This window comes from Argiope bruennichi, chromosome 4 (genome assembly GCF_947563725.1).
Source record: "Argiope bruennichi chromosome 4, qqArgBrue1.1, whole genome shotgun sequence".
Taxonomy (NCBI): domain Eukaryota; kingdom Metazoa; phylum Arthropoda; class Arachnida; order Araneae; family Araneidae; genus Argiope; species Argiope bruennichi.
In genome coordinates this window covers 82,902,961-82,923,779 of record NC_079154.1, presented here as the reverse complement: position 1 = coordinate 82,923,779, position 20,819 = coordinate 82,902,961, and the positions used below count along the sequence as shown (strand labels likewise).

The following is a 20,819-nucleotide window of genomic DNA, read 5'->3' as shown; positions in this document are numbered from 1 at the left end:
AATTTAAAAAATAAAGCATATTTTTGCAGTTACTCTCATAAAGAAATAACCTAAATTAAGTTGACCAGATTTTTTAAAGGGGGGGGGAGAGGTATTGCTTAATCCTCAAAATACCTAAAGCCATTGATGCAAATCCTTTTTACATTATGGTTTGGCTTACGTATTTTACCAGGAGAACATGAAATATCAAATTTGTGCAATGTCTAAACACATTGTGTAATTTTTCACATTTTATAAAATAGTAGCGTAGATATGATAGTAAAAAGTGAGTAGAATAGCACAATTGAATTAATGAAAAGAAGACAGAGAAAATGCCTGTATTCAGATGCCAAACATATAAATTAATTTTTTTTTTTTTTTTTGAATAAGCTTTAGTACTTTAAATAGGGAAACGTACATAACTGAATTAACCAAAATAGAATTAGAAATAAATATTAAGTTTATAGTCAAAATTCAAAAAGAAAGATAAAATGAATCCGGCCCGAAGACTTTTTCAAGGGTCACCCTCAGGCAAGGATTCAAACCAGGGATTTTTTCTGTGAAGGGTCTGACTCTCGTCCAACAAACTGACCCCTCGTGACCCGAAAATCCCATGGTATTTTGCTTAATCCGCAAAACCATTTTCATGGTATTTTGTGGTTTGATTTGCTGTGTTCTTATCTGGATTGATTTTACTTGTTTTGGTATAATTATTTTATTCTTATGATACTAATTTTGTCTCCAAAACCTCAATTTTCTGGGATTTTCGGGTCACGAGGGGTCAGTTTGTTGGACGAGAGTCAGACCCTTCACAGAAAAAATCCCTGGTTTGAATCCTTGCCTGAGGGTGACCCTTGAAAAAGTCTTCGGGCCGGATTCATTTTATCTTTCTTTTTGAATTTTGACTATAAACTTAATATTTATTTCTAATTCTATTTTGGTTAAGCTCATTTGTGTTTTAGTTGTAGCAGCATTAGCGCTCTCTAAATACAATGTATATTTTATTATATAGATTCAGGAAATTTTATATAGATAATTTTCATATTGTTTATTTCTGGATTGATAGTTGCATAACTGAATTAATATATTCAATGTGTTAAAGAATTTGTTAGACTGGGCTTCTTAAATGAAATAGTAGCAAGAAATTGTCATTTGTCTTTGGATTTTTTTTTCTTTTTCAAAATAATTTTTTTCCGATTTCAATTCATTCATTATAATGATTTCATAATTACTTGAATGCTTATTCCAGAGCCTTTTTTTGGATCAACCCCTTCCAAAGAATGGGGCGAAGCTATTTGCATGATCAAATTATTATTGAAGTAATACCATTTTAATTTCATTTTATGAGAATAAAGGGAAATTACAAGCTGCTAATTCAAGCGAATACGTTGGTTGTCTGAATTCAATTCAATAAACAGACCTTTTTTTTTTTTTTTTTTTTTTTTTGCCAAAAATCTACGAACAGTAAGCGAATTTTAATTGAATGCATTATCAATCAAGAAACAGAAACTTTTTTTCTCGATATTTTGGTCGAATTCTGATCATCAAAGGCTTTCAAACATCTAAATAACACTCAGCAGTTATTGTTTGTACATTTAGAACAAACTCCTTGTGGTAAAAGTCCTTATTATCGAAGAATATTTTATTTTGGGGTGGAACTTTTCTTGATTTTCTAATTTATAGTAGTTTTTTTTTAAACTTTTATTCGGCACTTTTTCTGCTATTTTAAGACCATATCGAAAAGACCATATTTCATCATCTGTAAATCAACTTTTTAGTGATTCAAATAACATCTGGGCAATATGCATTTCCCATTGATTTTTACACATTGGTTTAAATGTATTGAACAAATTTAACATTAACTATCGCTTTGCCCAAATTTTCATAAAGTCTTTCATTATTCTCTCAGCAATTTCAGCTGCAAAATTAAGCTCCATTCAGTAGTCCCGCATGTCCTAGATAAACCAGGTCACCCAGTATAATTATCATGATCTAGCATATTTCTTTTAACCAAACATATTTATGTCACTGGAAAGTATTTGATCTACTTGAACAAAATTCGTCATAAAGATTGATTCATTAATGTGCTTCCAAGATAGCTTTGCGTTAAATTTAATTGCAGTTTTTTGTTGTATTCTAATAACTCAGCTTTTACTTCTAAAGCTTTTTACTTCTCTAATAAATGGACAAACCTTTTAAGTCAATTCAACAAATGTGCAGAACTGTCGGCTGGACATAAGAAGAAAATCGAGGTTTATCACATGATTTTATTGATTCTGCCAAAGGTTATAGATATCCTAATCTTAAAATTTTTTTTAACGCACTATGTATTAGCCGTACGAAAAAAAAAAAACAGAAAAAAAAAAAAAAAAAAAACGCCAATTTAAATTCCAGCTTCTTTTCATCTTCTTGTTTGGGCCAACTTAAGATTTTAAAAAATAAATATCGTAATGCCTCTTCTGCACACGAATTGCCTACTTTCCATTCAAACACCATGTACAATTTTTATAATATTTTTGGATGCTTAAAACATTGTAAATGAATTCAAGCCATAATTTTTAGAATTTAAGAAAGAGAAGGAGAAAAAGTTTCGATATTTTTTTATATGTTAAACGTTTCACATTCATTTTCGCCTGTAATTTTTTACATGATAGGAGGGAAAAAAATACTTCTACATGGCACAAAAGTGAATTATTTTGATCTCGCGATGCTGTTCCGTCACTTTTTAATGCCAATTTTGGTAAATGGGTGAAAAAATCATTCCGTACTTCAGGCATCCTTTACACAAAATATCATGTTACGCTCTAGACGTCACTTACCTTTGATAAGCTATTAATTCAACTACTCTATTTCATGGCCGTAACTCTGCTTAAATTATCTTAAAGGTTACAGTTGCAAGTGCATGGAGTGGTTTTTTTTTTGTTATGCATCTACCATAAGTTAGTTACTAATGGGCAGTAACTACTTATATTTAGTTACTTTTTAGTTTTGGAAACCAATAAGCAGTATGACTTTTCAAATAGAGTCCATTATTATTATTATTATTATAGATTATATTATTATATAAGAAAGAAACTTTTTATGAACAATGTTTTACCATTTTCCTCGATAAACATATGTTAAATTTTTCTTTTATACGTTTATTTGTATTTTTTAAAAATTATTGTACTAAGTATTTTCTTTTGTTCCTAATTAGAAGGTCGGATGTAGGTATGATCTATAACTTTCCATAGTACTTTTAATAATCTCAGATCTTCATTTTTTCGTTGCTCTTTTGAATAATACAGGAAATCGATTTATTGCATATTTTGTTGTTGGCGGGAACATGAAAATTGATAACTATTTTCTTGTCCCATTTTTGATGGAACAAAAAAATAGTTTTCTATTAGATAAGATGTTAAGATGCATGTCTGTTTGCTTTGTATTGAAAGATTTTTAGCGCTTGATTGGCATGAATTTAAGGAACTAATTTTTCTGTAAGTATTGGCAATAAAATATTATTTAGGTACTCTGAGGGAATGATTTTTACATATTTTTCCATCGCTTCTTATTTTAATTTTTCATTATATGCGAAACAGACTTTTTTTTCCCCATTTCAGTTGCTTTAGATGTATCCAATTTCATGGCATGCTGCAACGCTTTTCCATCCCTTAACAGATAAATACTTCTTACACATAATTTTATACAAAATTTTACAATAGACAATATGTTTATGAAAGAGACAGTAAACATACAATTGATATTTCAAGATTCATTTCATTATTTATTATATTATATATGTACAATTTAACAGCTCTTTGAAATGGTGTGTCTATTTTAAATTGAAATATGTTACCATTAAATATATTTAAGGTTTATAAAATACAAATTTTTGGAATTTTTCCCAATAGATTTTAAATTTCGGCAGATTTTTTTTGTTGTTATTATTAGCAATTATACTTATTCTATCTTTATGTAAATTAAATCTTTAGTTTTTAAAACATTTTCGAATAAAAGAATAAGAATATATCCTATCGACGAAGAGAAGATATAATCCTGTATCGATTTTTATTTTCAAATACCATTTTACGATTACAAAAGATTTTGTAATATTTAAAGTATACGAAAATAAATATAGAAAAAAATATATAACTATTTAGAACCAAACAAATGGTTACATATTTCAATACAGATTTCCAAAAAATGTATGTTAACAGCCTCTGTACAAATATCATCCTAAGTATATAAAAGAGAGAAAAAAAATTAGAAATTTAAGATAATGATTTAATTGGCATTATTTTCTGTACCTCTTATTCTAATTGATATAAAAAAAATGCATTTTACACAAAGTGGCAAATTGTAATTATTCTTTTTTACCTCGATTTTTTTTAAATCATAAAGTAAAACATCGTAACTTTTTTTCTGAAATTAAGAAAAAAGAAGACGAAAAAAAAATTATAATAAATGTCCACAAATGCGGAAGGAAGGACGTCCGACTAACAACTTATCATACGAAAAAGGATGTTGGAAGAACGGCTGAATTTTCCGGAAATGCAGTCCTGAAACTTCAGATATTCGAAAACGAGAGCTACGAGAAGAAGATGTCCTCCGCTATCACTTTTCACATGCGTCCGGTGGAACTTAAATCTCACCTTTAATTCTTAAAAACGTCCGTGCTGATAATTTTTGAGAAGTGGCTAGTTGAGTGAGGTAGAATCTTTTTAGACATTGTACCTTGACCACATAGACTTCTTCACATAGGACATGTCTACTGGATGCAGCTAAGATGGCCATCGCTAGCAGCTTTGCTTCCGATAATCTTCGGATTATCATTTTTGCTGCGTTTTGCATTGGTTGCTTCCAGTAAGTAAAATTCACTTTCAGATTCCATTATTATTTAAATATGTCTGAAAAAAATGTAGTAGACTTAAATTCTAAAAATTCAAAAATATAAACATTTTATTTCATTAATTTTTTTAAACTGTTGGTGGTTTTATGATTTTAATTAATTAAAGTATTAATATTAGGGTTTATTTTTGTAGTTTTCAAATGAAATAAGTATCTGCTTTAACTCTAAGTTCTAGGTGCTATTCCTATAGGCCAGAAAGGAATAAATTTTGAGGGGAATAGATAGGTGGGATAGTTGCAGTTGCGAGTTCATTTCGATTTGGTTTGCCGATTGCACTTTCACGTTTACCTGTTGCAGTTATACAACGAGTTATCATCTTCAAAGTATATAATTAAATATATTTAATTTCGAAAAATATTAAAAATAAAGTTAATGTGCATATTTTTTTCAAAAGTTATTATTGCAAACCATAACGAGTTCGGAACAATTTTCCTTAATAAAACGAGCTTTATGAAATGGTAGTTGGTTTCTGATTGTATGGGTTCAAATTAAATTCAGAAGTTAATGCATAACAAATAGGATCTAAATGATTTTTTTTAAATTGCAAGTATACATATTATTTTTAAAAATTTTGTAACATCTGATCTTTTTTTTTTTCAAAAATTTTTATAGCATCTAATTTTTTTCTGAGGCTCCCTATTTTACTATGCACATTTTGCTATTAAATAAATTAAAATATTAATAAATATTGTGCGTCTGTAAACCTTGAATGTAGAGAAGTCTGGAGTCAGGATAAATAAACACAAACAAATACATTTTTCACAAAGCAAAAGAAATAAAAAAGTCTAAAATAAAACTTTAACATGCTAAAAATGTGAAGCTAAAGTATAAAGTTTACTGAAAAGGGGGCGGGGGTGAGGACTAATATTATGCATACTCTAAGGCTACAAGGTATTTAAATACGTCACTGAATAACTTGCATGTAATTCAACCCTTCCATTTAAAAAAATACGAACAAAATTATAATTTTTAAATTATAATATTTTAAGTCAAAGTCTCGCAAGTTCAGATTTAAAAAATTATTTGTTATAGAAGAAGATACACTAGTGAACTGTAAAATTACCAAATTTCCTACATGGAATAAATTTTATTACATTTGTTGAATTCCTTCCTTCCTTACACGTTTTTTTTAATCGTTTTAAATAATACCCATGACGACACTACGTTATTTATAATTAGAGGAATATATACGTTACGGTTAATGTGATGAATCGCTAATAATTAATAATAATTAGTAAAAGAGCTTAACCAATTTTTCGCATTAATTGATTAATAATACTAATTATTAGTTATTAATAATATTAGTTGTGTGTTCTATTAATAACAGATGAATCACATTGACCGTAACATATATAATATTCGTATTTTATATTTATATTTGTATTCGTACTGCAACTACGGATCTTTGTGAGTTAATTGCTATTTTAAAAAAGGGAATGAAATGCCAAAATTTAGAAAAATTTCTTATTATAAGTAATTTAGAGCTATGATATTTTTTCGGAATACTGAATTAGAATGCGAGATGTGATTTTTATATACTATGAACGAAGTTTTATGAAGGATGGATGAATTATAAATGTTAATAAAATAATTAATATATCAACTTGTACGTGTAAATGTTATAATGTAAATCGTTTTATATTATATTTATTATACATTCAAATGCTGATTTTGATAGCTATAATTATAAAAATTTATTTCTGAATCAATGCTTAAATTCAGAAATATCGTCGATGATTATGATTGATTCAACAATGCTGGTAACATAGTTGATGTTATAAATAACTTTCACAAGTTCTTAATTTAATGCTACATACATATTATACGTTAATGTTTAAAAAACAGTTGGAAGTTTTTTTTAATGATTTCTCATGTCAGACTCTTTAGTCATATGCTAAAATGTATTAAAATAATTTTTGAAGGAGACAACTCATTTAAATGAAAGAACGAAATTAGACAATTGACACGCAGTTTGATTCCCATGTTTCAACCAATCAAATAAAAAAATATGGCATCATTTAATGTTTTTAATGAGTTGCTTAGGTTAAAGTTAATGCTCAGCCATGTAGGGATTTTTTTTCTATCAGAATAGCTGGAGAAATTTTTAAAGAACTTACTAAACATTTCATTTTATTCAGTTAAAGATATTATAATAAAAATAAGTAATATAATTTTTTTTAAAAACCTCAATTCCTACTTAGGTCAACAAAGAAAATTTTTATTTTTAGTTATTTTTATTAAATAATTATCAAAAAAATTATTAAGTATAAAAAAATTATGGATTTTCGCAAGAATTGAACTTGCATTCTTTACCTTCACGTGAAAAATACCGAAATCCTTGCATTTTACCGATTGAACTACTACTACATTACAAACTGCTAAAACTCTATTTAAAGTATTAAAAATTAATTAAATTTAATTAATGAATTAATATTTGAAAAAACTGTATTAACATAAGTGTCATCCACTAAAAGTTTATTAAAATGTATTTGAACTTGAATAGATGAATAAAAAGTATTTTATTAACGATTGAAAATTTGAACAAGATATATAAATATATATAGGGAGAGTCTGAACTAATAGTAGGAATTGAATGAGTCATTTCTTATTATAGTAAAGTATTGGGAACTTTTCTTTTTGGTTTTTTTTATTAATCACTCACCGTTTCCCATCTAACAGATGCACCAATCAGAAAAAAAATTAAAAATTTTCATGTTATCAGATAAAATAAAAGAGCAACAAAAAAGTCACTATGTTATGATACACATAAATGTCTGAAGTGTTGCCACAAATTTAAATAAAAAATCAAAATTGCCTTTTTACGAAGCTTTTTCTAATCAAAATAACTTTTTTTTCTGTCAGTCAAAAATTACGAGTATACTTTTTGACTAACATTTGTATTTATTCGGGATTTGAAATATTAAATGAAATAGTATTTAAATCGAATGCTATTTTTCACATTCTTAAAATTATTGAAGCATTTGATATCATTTTCATTGATTAATAAATAAGTTATGTGAAGTAAAATTCTACAACTAATTTGAAAATTACAGGAAAAAAAATATTGAAATGATTACTACATCAGTACGCTCAACTATCCAATAAGACAATTATTTCTTACCTTCTTAAATCGAAATCATTCGATACGAATATATCACGCTTAACATATAAAAAAAAATCTTATTGCATGAAGAATATCTTTGTCCAGTTCTTATATGTGAAAAAACTATTGTCAGAGCTGGAGTAATAAAGGGGCTATAACAGTTTTCATGCCGTATTATTACATGAAGACATGGTATAAGAATATCGATTTATAGAAAAGATGTTCTTGTTTTCAGTTGGCTGAAGAGTGCATTAAATAAAATTTCCTAAACTCTTTAAACGCATAAAATGACATGTTATCGTTCTTTTTCTTCCAGGATCACAGCCAGCCAGCAGCATGATGAAAATGAACATGATGGTAATTGATTTTTAACAATTTATTTATTTTATTATGCTCATTTTAAACCAATGAAGTCATTTATTGTTTCCTTTCTTTTTAAACAGAAATGGGAATGATGGCTGCCCATGAATTCGATGAAGGTTAGTAAGAAACTTGAATTTAAGCAATATTTGTAATCATAATCTATTTTTATTTTATATTTTAAATTCATTCCAATGTCAAATGTTTCTTTTCGCAATGGTAATGATTTTTCTGTTTTCCTTCTTCTTTTTACTTATTTATTTTTTTGGAATTTTCTTTTTGAGAATTTCTGTTTTTGATTGAGGATGTATTTAAAAATCTGTAGAAATCTTGCTATATAAAACTGCATCACAACGGATAGTAGCAAATCATGCTTAACTTAATTAAACTAACATCAACACTGCAATTTGATAGAAACAGAGAGGGAAAACTAACCTTAATTCCCAAAACTGAGTGTAATCTCGTCTTTGTCTAAGATATTTCTCAACCTCATTACCACTCTTGTAATCTTCAATCTTTTTATAGAAATGGAAGAAATAATTGTTCATACACTCTCACTCACCATATACCCAATTCCTAACAAAATATAGAGGGTGTTCCAAAAAAGTGAAACACGAGTTTATTTTCCTGAACTATTGCAATTAGAAATATACATTCTATTTGCAAAATTTCATCAAATAATATACTCAAATGTATGAAAATACTTAGGTTTTTGAGGAGAAAGATAGTAAAAAGTTTTAAAAAAATTAAACTTTTTTGCTGCTACAACAGAAAAATGACCATGACTAAAAGATTTTTTTCTTAAATTCATTTATATGTTCATAAAATTTCAAGTTCCTATCTGTAAAATTTGCTGATATATTAGAAAGCCAATTCATTGACCAAGATCATTTTTCCAAATTCCTGACCGATGTTTGAGTGCAATTTCCGCTGTCATTTTCTGAAATAATATACAAATCACGAAAGATTATAAAAAGAACAGAATCAGAAAAAATAACATATTTGCTAACTTTCAATAAATTAAAAAAAATGCTGAAATAATACTTGAATTTAAATTCTTAAAAACTTGTTGACATAAGCAACTTACAATACAAAGTTGTATTCTTTTAACAATACTTACACATATGCGATCGAATAGCTGTGACTTAAAAACGGGTCTTCTGAATTTCTCGATAAAGATCTGCAGAGATTTGCTGTTACTGCCAAAGCCATCCTTTAGTTCAAACGTAATGTCAATCAAAACTAACTGAATATATCGATTATCATTCCGCATACTGTTGTGCAAAATGGAATCAACCAAAGAGTTTTTAAAATTATCACATTACACGTTTGAATAAAATTGTCACTGATGATGAACCTCTTGTATGATATACGTCACTTTACTGTTCCAAAAGTGATAGTTTTGAAGAATATTATTTCTGTCTTGGATAAGCAACATTCATCTGTCAAAATTGCATTTCACAGAAAAGAAGGTTTGGTTTTATGTAAGGCCCAATTGTAAAACTCTAAATATCGATGATATAATTGTCCATTAAATTATTGTAATCCATGGATCCTAGGAATATAGGATTACGTTGAAATAATTGCTACATTATCAGTTTTGAAATGTTGAGTTATTATTACGCTTATTACGCTGATTATTCGTACGCTAGTATGAGAATAACTTGAAAAATATCAAAATACAATATTATTTTTCTGCAACATATATTCTTCATCCTCTTCGTTACACTCCAGAAAGGCAAGCAGCTTGTAGTTTGTGATCTCTGAACCATTCTGTAAGAATGCTTTTTTTAAAAGATACAGGGAATTCCAAAAACGACTTTTGTATTCCTCTACAACTAGATCGTCATTCTTACTGTTTCAACTAACTGATGTCATTCTTTTACAAAGCAGACAAATGGTAGAAAAGAATTTTATTTTCTTGCTCGATATTCCAGTACTTTTCTTAATACCTTAAATATCCAGTTTCTTAAGTTTTTCTTCCCTTCTTTATTAAGTCGAAGTTGTAACTATCAACCAATCAAAGTTAATACCATTAAGCTTAAATTTCTTTGAAATCATAATGATTGGAAGATATGCTATTAGACAAATATTTGCATAGGACTGTGTTTCTGAACTGAATGTATTTATATTTCTGAAATAAATGTTTTCATCTATATTTGTCATCAGATTTAAAAGTTAGCATATCTCTGTAAATTTTGTGGATAGAAATGTGACTCTTTGTGTGTACATAAATGAATGCAAAGGAAACATTTCATTAATTGATACTTTTATACAACGAGGAACGTTTAATTTTTTAAAACTTTTTGCCATCAACCTCCATTGAAGTCAAAATGTTTTGATATAATTGTCCATCTTATTGAATGAAACTGTGTAATTCTTAGTATATGCCTATGAACAATATTTAAGGAAATAAAAACTTGTTCCACTTTTTTGGAACACCCAGTATAGCGACAGGCAACACAACAGTCCATACCTGTCCCTAGCATAAAACGCATACGCCAAAAAGTAAAACTTCACATATAAAAAAGAAAACAGCTAATAGAAAGAAAGCTTGATTATATCAAGACACTAAAATTTTTGGATCTGGCGTTTTTATTTTTCGGTGGGCCACACATTAACCATTGTTTAGTGATATCTTTTTTAGTGATGAATCAACTGCCATTGCCTTTAATAAGTTGATAATTCTTAAAATTGTGGAAAATTTCCTAAAAAAATTTTAATACTCTTGACTACTTAAAAAAATTAGAATTTTTGTAGGGACTGAAAAGAAACTATATATATTCACCCAAGTTTCAATATCATTTCAAACTGAAATATTCTTTGAAGATGCCGAAACTTGCAAACAGGTCTCCTGCTATCCATGAGTGACATTTTTTTTAATCACCGGAAAAGTTTATGTCTGAAATAAAGCTACTTATGAGTTTGAAAATATTTTAATAACCTTATTTAAATTTTATAACTTCATCATGATACTTAGTTCGGCACATGCATCTTCAATGCATGCATGTAAAGTGCATTTGCTTCAAGCGTAATGTTTTTTCTTTGTAGTGGATGTACAGTGCTCGGAACCTCCCCCTCCTATGCACGCGAATATGCAATGTTTTAAGCACAAGACCAAGAAAAACAAGTAAGAAAATTAATTCATTTAAAAATAGTATCATTCAGTAAATAGTATCATAGTAAAAATATTTTCATTCATATTTAAAGCTACCTTTTTGTATTTATAATGTTTTATTTTATTTTAATATTTTGTTGTAATGATTATAATTTATAAAGTGACCAACTTGACCGTCTGTCATATTAATAACATTAATATAATTGCAAATTTTAATGCAATTTTTTTGTAAGTGTCAGTATTTTGTAGTTTTTAAATAAAAAATATCAGTTTTCTTCATGCTTTACTATTATTAAATTATTTAAAAAATACTAAATTATTTTTTAAAAAGTTGACTGGGCCAGTAGAACATTTTTATATGATATCATTTTTTTTATCATAGTATGTTTTATCTAAAAACGCGGGGATGAAAATCTTCTATTGAGTAATTGTTGGATTCTCAGAACTTTTGTTTTTTCAGAGTGTTTACGTTTCATTTCAAATATAATAACGAAGTTTACATTTCAAATATAATAACGAAAATAAACAAAATTAGTATATTCGTAATTTCTTTAAAATTATAATGGAATTTTTATAATTAGATATACACAATTGTAGTTTTATGGTAAGATGAATTTTTTTTATTTTAAAAGTATTACGTAACTCTGCAAATATTTTTAAGAAAAATAATATATTGTGGTTGAATGAACAATATTTGTGGTTTAGGCAATTAATAACAAACATCTACTTGTAAAAAGGTTTTCGCAGAATGTCAATCAAAACTTCTGAGTAGAATTTCTAGTATTTTCCTCTGTGAAACACAGAATGCAGAATTCTTGAAAATATTAGTCATGAAAACATTTAAAGATGTGTATTTCCGGGTTTGAAATAATATTTTCGTGTATATTGCATAACATCCTTCTAATGTCTGACTGACCAACTTCAATGCAATCGCGTAACCATTTGAATCACAAAATTCAGAAACAAATTATTCATCATAAAATATAGAAGAAGTAATTGACTAAGAGAAGTTTATAAAAAAGAGTTTATTAAGATGTATTTGTATCAACATTTACAATTTGGATATTTATTATGGAAATAATTTTCAGAGATATAAATAATCTGGAATACAACAATTTTTTAGCATCATATAGTCAATTTCATCTATTATTTGCGATTTCATGTTTATTTTCATTTCAAAAATGTGGCTTCGAGATTTAGGATTGTTTACCAAAATCTTAAAAAGCAGCAATTTGATGTCATTTCCTTTCCAGTCGATAAAATAGAACATTAAAACGGAAATGATACCGCTTAGAATCGTTTTATCTATTTCATAGATCCTGTATTTAGGATTATCGACAATATCAGCATTTGAAGTGCGACATGAGAGAGGGAAAAAGATGTATTTTAACGGAAATTCCTCCAATAAAATTTGCTGCCGTATTGTCTGAGGGAAATCCTTTGTTCCCGGAAGATAAATAATTTAAATGTGTTAAAATATTTCTAGTTATTTTAAAGGAGAAAAAAATTCAGTCAGTTTTCTTTAAAAAAGACTTTTTTTTATATAAGATATATAAAGATATAAAAAAGAAAATTTGAGGATTTGAATTTTGCTATTTTATCATTCCAAACAAACGGAGCTCATTTTAAGTAACTCTGAAACAAAACTTATAAAGCAATAATAAAAAGTAATGCAATAGAACTTCAGACTTGTTATATTCCATCAAAATATGCGATATATTTTGTATTAAATAGAATTAAGTTTATCTTTGTATTAGCCTTCTCATTATATTAATTACTATATTAGTGGATAATATAAAGCAAACGATATTTACAAAAAAAAAAAATATTATCACCAAGTTTTTTTTATATCACTATTATTTTACAAATATATAGGCTAAAGAGATATTTATATTAATATGAAAATACAAAATAAGAATATTAATCATCTAAAGAAGAAATGATGTTTTATATTACATTGTTTTCTCAAAATGAAATCAATTATATTATCAATTTGTATAGAAAACAAATACGGAAAATTCTATATCAAAATGCTAGATTTTTGTCTATTTAAGACAAAAAAAAAAAAAAATTCCATCTTCATGACAGTCGATATTTATAGAACAAATATTTTAAAAAAATCTTTTATTTTTTTTATATAAATGTTTGAATTAAGAAATTGTATTTTATTATGAATTCAAATTAATTTTGGAAAAATTATTTCAAAAATTAATTTCGGCAGACAATTATTTCCAATTATCTATGCCCATAAATATTTATCACCTTCTTCTCAAACACATTTAGATACGTGTGCCGGGCAAAGTGTAATCGTGGTTTCCAGTTCCCGAATGGAAATCAAACGATGCGCCATATGTGCGACTTGACCACCGGAAAATGGAATAAATTCAATTTTCCTGACTGCATACGTAAGTTTTTTTGTGTAATTATAAAATCTTTGATTGGACATATATATACAATAAGGGATCAGTCGATATTTTATGAATTTACGATTTGCTATATTTAATTCTACTTTAATATATAATTTATTTTGAAAAATAGAAGAAGTTACAATCATTACTTATAATGCAAACTAAAATACTGAAATAGAAAGTTGAAAACCTAAGAAGTATTTTTTTTTTGTATGTAGCTAGAACATACAAAAAAACAAAAAAAAACCTTTTTTATATTTTAAAATTACCTTTGGAGTTGATTTTGATTTTTCTAATTGTATTCAATTTTACTTTTCATTTTCATTCACGCAATAGAATCTCCATTCAATAAACTTCCATTTTATAAACTTACTTACTTATTTGCTCACCGTACTATGAAATATCATTTCTGTATAATATTCATTCTGTATATGAAAGATAATTCTGTATTTATATTTTTTAGCAAATTGTGGATACAAAAAAAATTATTATTAAATTTTTAAAAAATTCTAAAGTTTCTTGATTTCTCATTTGTTGTAGAGCTGAAATGGAACCCAATCGATTGTCTAGAAAAATAATAGCATCTGAAAGATATGGTAGCTGTTGATTAACACAAGAGCTATCTAATGCTCTATATGGTGATGAAAACTTGTTACTGAATATCTTACGGAATCCTACTGAATTCAAAATGTTACAAATTGTGATAAAGATACTACCATTGGCATAAATGATGATAATAAAGATATGGTTGAAATAATGTTCACAAGAAGTAATGTTAACAGCATTTAATACAATACAAAAGGGATTAAAATTTCAAGAACATATTTTAAGTAATGTATTTCAATCTGTACAAAAGTATGAAAAATGCATTTTTATAACAAATTGTACAAAGCAGATTTCCAGATTTTTGTACAATTTAGGATATATATTAAATAAAATTATCTGTTAAATCTGTTAAATATTTTTTGAAAAACCATTTTGTTATAATGGAAATATGAATTTATATTTTATAACATTAAATCATGTCCCATTTAAAAAGTAACATATCCGAAAAATTCGAAGAAATTCTTTCAGATGTTTCTTTATGTTATTTCATAATACTTCAGATAAATTGAGCGAAACTTACTATTTATGGCATATTTTTAAAGTTCTGATTAAAAGGCATTCAACAAATAATAATAATAAAAAGAAGAAAAGAATAATAACAATACAAAATAACAAACAATAATAATAATAATTTATTTAGGTATTTGTGACCCTGCCTGTGAACATGGAGGTGCTTGCACTGAAGAGAACTACTGTGTTTGTACTCCAGAATACAGAGGAGACCGATGCCAATACGGTAAGTCCTAGGCTCTAATTGTGACTCGTTGTTTAATATTTAGATTTTTCAAGAATTAAAATTAATCGGTGATTATTTTTGCAGAAAATACTAAATAATTATAAATGGGCATTACTTTCATAATTAGTTTACAATTACAATTATTATTTGCAGTCTAATAGAAATACTAACAAATTATATATTCAAGGATCATTTGTTCGTGTTACTGGCCGATATTATATTTTTAGTTATTTTTACTTGCAAAATAGTATTATTAATTACAAAGTAATTTATTTAAGTTTCTAAGTTTACATTTAAAATAATAATTTCTGAGGGTTAGTAAAAGTTTTTTTTTAATTGTCTATCATCTTCAAGATAGCAAAATCTTTAGTTACTGCTTTTGCAAAATAAAAAGAACGCTTATTTTATTCTGTCCCTTTTGTCTGAGCTGAATGATTGAACTGAAGAAATCTGTTCTATCAAATCTATCAATGCTACTCTTCATTTCTTTTGCGGGAAATGGCATAAATTATTTATATTTGAAAATATTAACAAAAATTCTTGATCGTTTTTTAATTATCTAATTTAAATAAATTTAAATATCATATTTTTTATTCATCTTGAATGCGCACCTTCCTGACTAATTCTTCTTCTGCATTTTAGAGGTTTCTTTGTGTGATCCAAAAATTGGCCTTCACGTATCAGGCGAATGGATTTGCAACAGCTCACACACAGATACACGGTGTGTCCTGAAATGTCCACAAGGAACAAGGTACGAGACCCAGCCGGCCGATCTGTACATTTGTAGCTTAGATGGAGCTTGGACACCCAGTTTTGCGCCGAAATGCATTCCAAGTACTTATATTTTTTTAAACATTGATTTGCATTGCACAGAATTTATACGCTTTTCTGAATAGTTTTTCTAAACATTTTCCATTCTTTTTTTTTTAGTCAATGTCATCGAGCCACCAACTGTGCAGCATTTTTATGCAATTTCTGGTGGTAAGGAATTTTGTAAAATCTCTTTTAAAATTCAACTTATTAGGGAAATTAATTAATTCAAAATTAATTAATAAAAAAGCTTAAATTTAGTGAAGTTGGAAAAACAAGAGCATTAAGGTAATATTTATATAGGCTCGTGTGATGAATGTGAAATTCCTCTCGCCAATACAATTTTTAAATTCATTGCTTACATTGCAAGGAAGAAATTAAAGATCATAATTTTTATAGTTGAAAATAAAATGCAAGTTAAATACCATATGATACCATTTGATATGAAATGACTGCATTAGAAAAAGTTTAAAAATTTAGTTCTATTATAAATTATCTTAATTTAATTTTTTTAGATAATTGTAAATCTATCACTTGTTTAACATATTCTTTTTAATAAATTCCACCTAGAAGTAATGTAATGAGCTTCCATTAACCGCTACATATTGGGACGAAAATTCAAAAATTCGTCCGTGGATTATACGGGGAGAAAGTTAAAAGATTCAATAAGGAATAAAGATGCCTAATTCTTCACAAAAACTTGGTACATAAATAACAAAACACTGAAAAATACTTGTAGTAAACAGAATACACAAGCAACTTTTCAGTAATAAGCAATACTTTTAATTGTTTTAGTTAACAAAACAGCATATCGGTAACCATAACAGCAGCAAACTTCAGAAAGAACTCACAGGAGATCAGCAATCCAAAGAGAGATTTATCCCAATTATATAAGTTTCTCCACGCTCTACAGACTAACTTATTCCTTCTCTCGTGTTTAAAAGCCTTTGTGACAGGTTTCAAATGTTCTTGAACACTGAAACTCGAGTCTAATAGATCTATCCCAAACTATGGAATATTCTAGACACTTTATTTTAAGAAATGTTAACAAATTGGTCATCAAGACACCAAATGGTATCCAAATTGATCATCAAGTTACCAAAGGGTTTCCAAATTTGTCGAAAAAGACGCAGGTCATTCGTCCGACGTTCTATTTAGCATATGCTATCTGTAAAATTTCCTTATTACTAGACTTACTGTGAAAAGGTGCAATGTTATAAATTTGTAGCTATATGTTTTAAGGATTAAATATACTATTATTAGTTAAGATATCTGTTGCATCCTTTATTTTATAATTATTATAGTCAATCACATTTTATTATTATGACAATTTTGATTTGGTCATTCTTCCGTATACAGGTGAGCCTACTCAGTCAAAAATTCCAGCTACTACTGTTTGTTCCACCTGGAGTTCCAATCACTATCGCACGTTCGATGGTGGGATATACAGTTTTTCTAGTCCTTGCACATACCTGTTCTCCAAGGACTGCGAACAGGACACATTCGCCATCCATGTCCAAAATGGACAGCCATGCCCTTCCTGGACATCGTGCCCCACTGCTATAATAATCTATATTGGTTCCGAGGAGTATGTATTAAAAGGCAGTGAAGGAGGCGCTTACATTATGAATAAGGAACAGAAATATGAAGTTCCTGCTGCCGTCGATGGATTGTTGCTTCAGATGCTTTCTGAATTTGTGACGGTCAGCAGCCCTTTGGGGTTCAAGTAAGTTTTCCGATATCTCCCCAAACAGTATGAGAATTTTATTTCTATATGATAGTATTATTTTTAAAGCTGTCTGTATAAAACACCGATATATTTAATATTTCCCTTCTCTTTCAAAAGTAATCTGAAATGGCTATTTCATTTTGACTACATTTTTTAATCCTCGGATTATTTTTATTTCCAAAATGTGTCCTTCGTGGCTTGGTTTGGACTTCTGAAACGCTAAGTTCTAGGTTCAAAATTCGATTTAACCAAAGATCTGTCGTTTACGTAATCCTGTTATACACTAAATGTGTCTTTGAATGTCAAATGTCCTCTTTGATGATGTGGTGAAATTTGTAGCCAACTACCGTGTTCCTCATCTGACCAAAGTTTAAAATTATGAAGTTCATCTTAAAATACTTCTTATATTGTTTCAAATAATAGTTTATTATTTCTAAATAAACCGAAGCAAAAAAGTCAAAATATTCGAGTACAAATGACGAAACTTGATCTCAAAATGATTTTCAATATTTTTATGACAATGCTTTGAGTAGAAACTCTTTCTACTTTTATTTTTTATTTAACTGATTTTGTAGCAGTTATCAAAATATTTCCATATAAAATAATAATATTCGAATGAAATGGTAAGGATCCTTAACCATAAATTAATAAATCAATAAAATCAATTAATATATGGCATTGTTATAATAAAATATAATAATAATTTCGAAATAAATAATAAATATGACAAATAATTTTAAAAAAAATTAATTTTGATTGTAAAAATATAATTTATTATAAACATAATTTTAATTTCAAAAAAGAAACATCAATTCAGTTACGGTCAAATCATTAAACTTATTTAATAAATAATTTGTATAATCTAAAATAGATTTTTTTTTGTTCAATGCTATGACAAATGTTCAATTAATGAGATTATTTTTAAAAATTAAATTAGAAAAAAGTTGGTATTGTCATAATCAGTTTTGAAAAAAAATTATAAAAATAAAATATTTTCATATAGGAATAACAAATAAAATTATTATCTGAAGGTTTTATGATTTTGCGATTAAAAAAATCTCGAAGAAATATAAATTAATCATAAACGAGATAAAATTCCATAAAAAATTTCACTATGATTTTTTTTTTTTTTTTGTCGTTTCTGAGAAACAGAAAAGTAAAAACCATGTTCACATACAATTATACATAGTTAATATTTATTAGAACTATAGAGCTTTAGGTAATAATATATTTGAGTAAAATAAGTTTCATTTTATACATTTACGATGGACCGAAAAAGAAATACTTGATAAACATGTTCGTATTTTTATTTATTAAAAAAATTAGGAAAAAATATTCAATTTATATTGTCTTATTTTAATTGATATTGCGTTTATGTTGTATTTTCTTTGTTTGAATAGATGTTTACATTGAATATTTGTTAAGTATTTTAACTAGAAAAATAAGTTTTTTTTTTGTAAAAGAAATTTTTATATAAGAATATTTCTTTTAATAAATATTATATAAATAGATATTATTTTAAATATTTATTTATTATTTTAAATAGAAAATATTATTAGAATTATTATGTTAAATAGAAAACGATTTTTTCCATAATGCTTTGATAGTTATATATTAAAAACATATATCAAATATCTATTTGGAAGTTATTTTACATTGTGATTATTTTTATAGTAAGATTTTTCAAATATCAGATTTGTGACGATTTTTTTTCTTTTTAGCTATAAACTGTTTTATTAATTTATACTAACGCAGAACTCATTTTAAATGAAAATGAAATTTCCTTAAGGTTAAAATGGAATCTGAAGAATACAATACTCTTGGAAGTGTCCACCCCCCTAAAGAACCGAACTTGTGGATTATGCGGAAAATTTGATGGTTTGGTTGTGAATGATTTCGGAACTTCGGATGGCAGCATCACCGACAGCGTTGAAAGTTTTGTGGACAGTTGGGCTATGGAAAACCTCGGAGGTGACATTTCATATTATTTCCTTAGCAGAATTTTCTTGAAATTTATTTATTTTTATTATAATTTATTAGACAACTTTTGTATATTATTAAATGGCATTCAATATATTTTTCATAAGTTCTGCTTTCGTGTTTTTAGAAAAATGCGAAGGTAAAGCTGTGGTGAAAGACGCATGTTCAGAAAACAAGGATAAAGTCGAAGAGGCAGTGGCAAACTGTCAAATAATTTTTGATGACAAATTTTCATCGTGCCATCAGGTGAGGAATACACATATTTATATATATTTTTCTGTTTGATACCAAAGAGAATACCATCTTATTAACATTTCTATTAGCATAAATCATCATCTATTACTACTTCAGATATTTGGATTCCAATCAATATAAATATTTAGAAAAGAAGAATCTGTTTTGCTGTAAAATAATGTTTAATGAATTATTATCTACTTAGTGAAGGTAAATCCAATGACATGGTCTTGGGTTACCTGAATAAAGGTTTTTGATCGTTCATTTCAGCATAGCATTATTTATTTTGGATTGATTTCTTTCAGTTTAATGCTGCATATCATAGCTCATACATTCATAAAGTATTTTTTATAGTTGGAAGATGACAAATTTCGTAGTTCAGGAAATTCTTTTTTTTTTTTTTTCTTTCTAAATCTTAAAATATTCTGAACATTAATGTTTATCGCATCCATTTTTAAAATTTCTGATTTGGAAAATTTTCTCATGTGGTTTTCCTTTTGAAATAATAGTAATTTTACAGATTTTAAACAAAGCATTGTTCATATTATGATATAATTTTTTTGTGTGTGAAATAACTGAAAATAAAATTTGAACTCTTAGGGTAACTTTTAACCCTTTCTAGGGCCGTGGGAAGTATTCTTCCCACCAAATTTATCGATCTTCGAACAAAGTTATAAAGATTGACATAAGTTCTGAAATATTTTTCAATAAAACAGAAACTTAGATGGCTCAGTTCCTTATCTCACACAAAATTCCGTGTTTTGATTTGTTACTTAATTATTAATTAGCCAAATTAATTAATTAATCAAATTAAATTTATCTAATAAGTTAAATGAATCTCTTTTCTTAAGCCAATCTCAATTCTAAA

At 27.1% G+C, this 20,819-nt stretch overlaps 1 protein-coding gene across 1 annotated transcript in view; it reads left to right on the top strand.

Moving 5' to 3' along the window:
- Window positions 1–4,572: 4,572 nt before the first annotated feature.
- LOC129967168 (hemocytin-like) overlaps window positions 4,573–20,819 on the top strand; it is a 141,093-nt gene continuing 124,846 nt past the window's right edge. Inside the window, exons 1-11 of the mRNA XM_056081865.1 lie at window positions 4,573–4,821; window positions 8,287–8,327; window positions 8,414–8,449; window positions 11,382–11,460; window positions 13,732–13,853; window positions 15,103–15,198; window positions 15,841–16,032; window positions 16,129–16,179; window positions 17,368–17,734; window positions 19,527–19,708; window positions 19,845–19,963. Of these exons, the coding sequence (XP_055937840.1) occupies window positions 4,745–4,821; window positions 8,287–8,327; window positions 8,414–8,449; window positions 11,382–11,460; window positions 13,732–13,853; window positions 15,103–15,198; window positions 15,841–16,032; window positions 16,129–16,179; window positions 17,368–17,734; window positions 19,527–19,708; window positions 19,845–19,963 (1,362 nt within the window). The 5' untranslated portion in view covers window positions 4,573–4,744. The remainder of the gene's footprint in view (window positions 4,822–8,286; window positions 8,328–8,413; window positions 8,450–11,381; window positions 11,461–13,731; window positions 13,854–15,102; window positions 15,199–15,840; window positions 16,033–16,128; window positions 16,180–17,367; window positions 17,735–19,526; window positions 19,709–19,844; window positions 19,964–20,819) is intronic.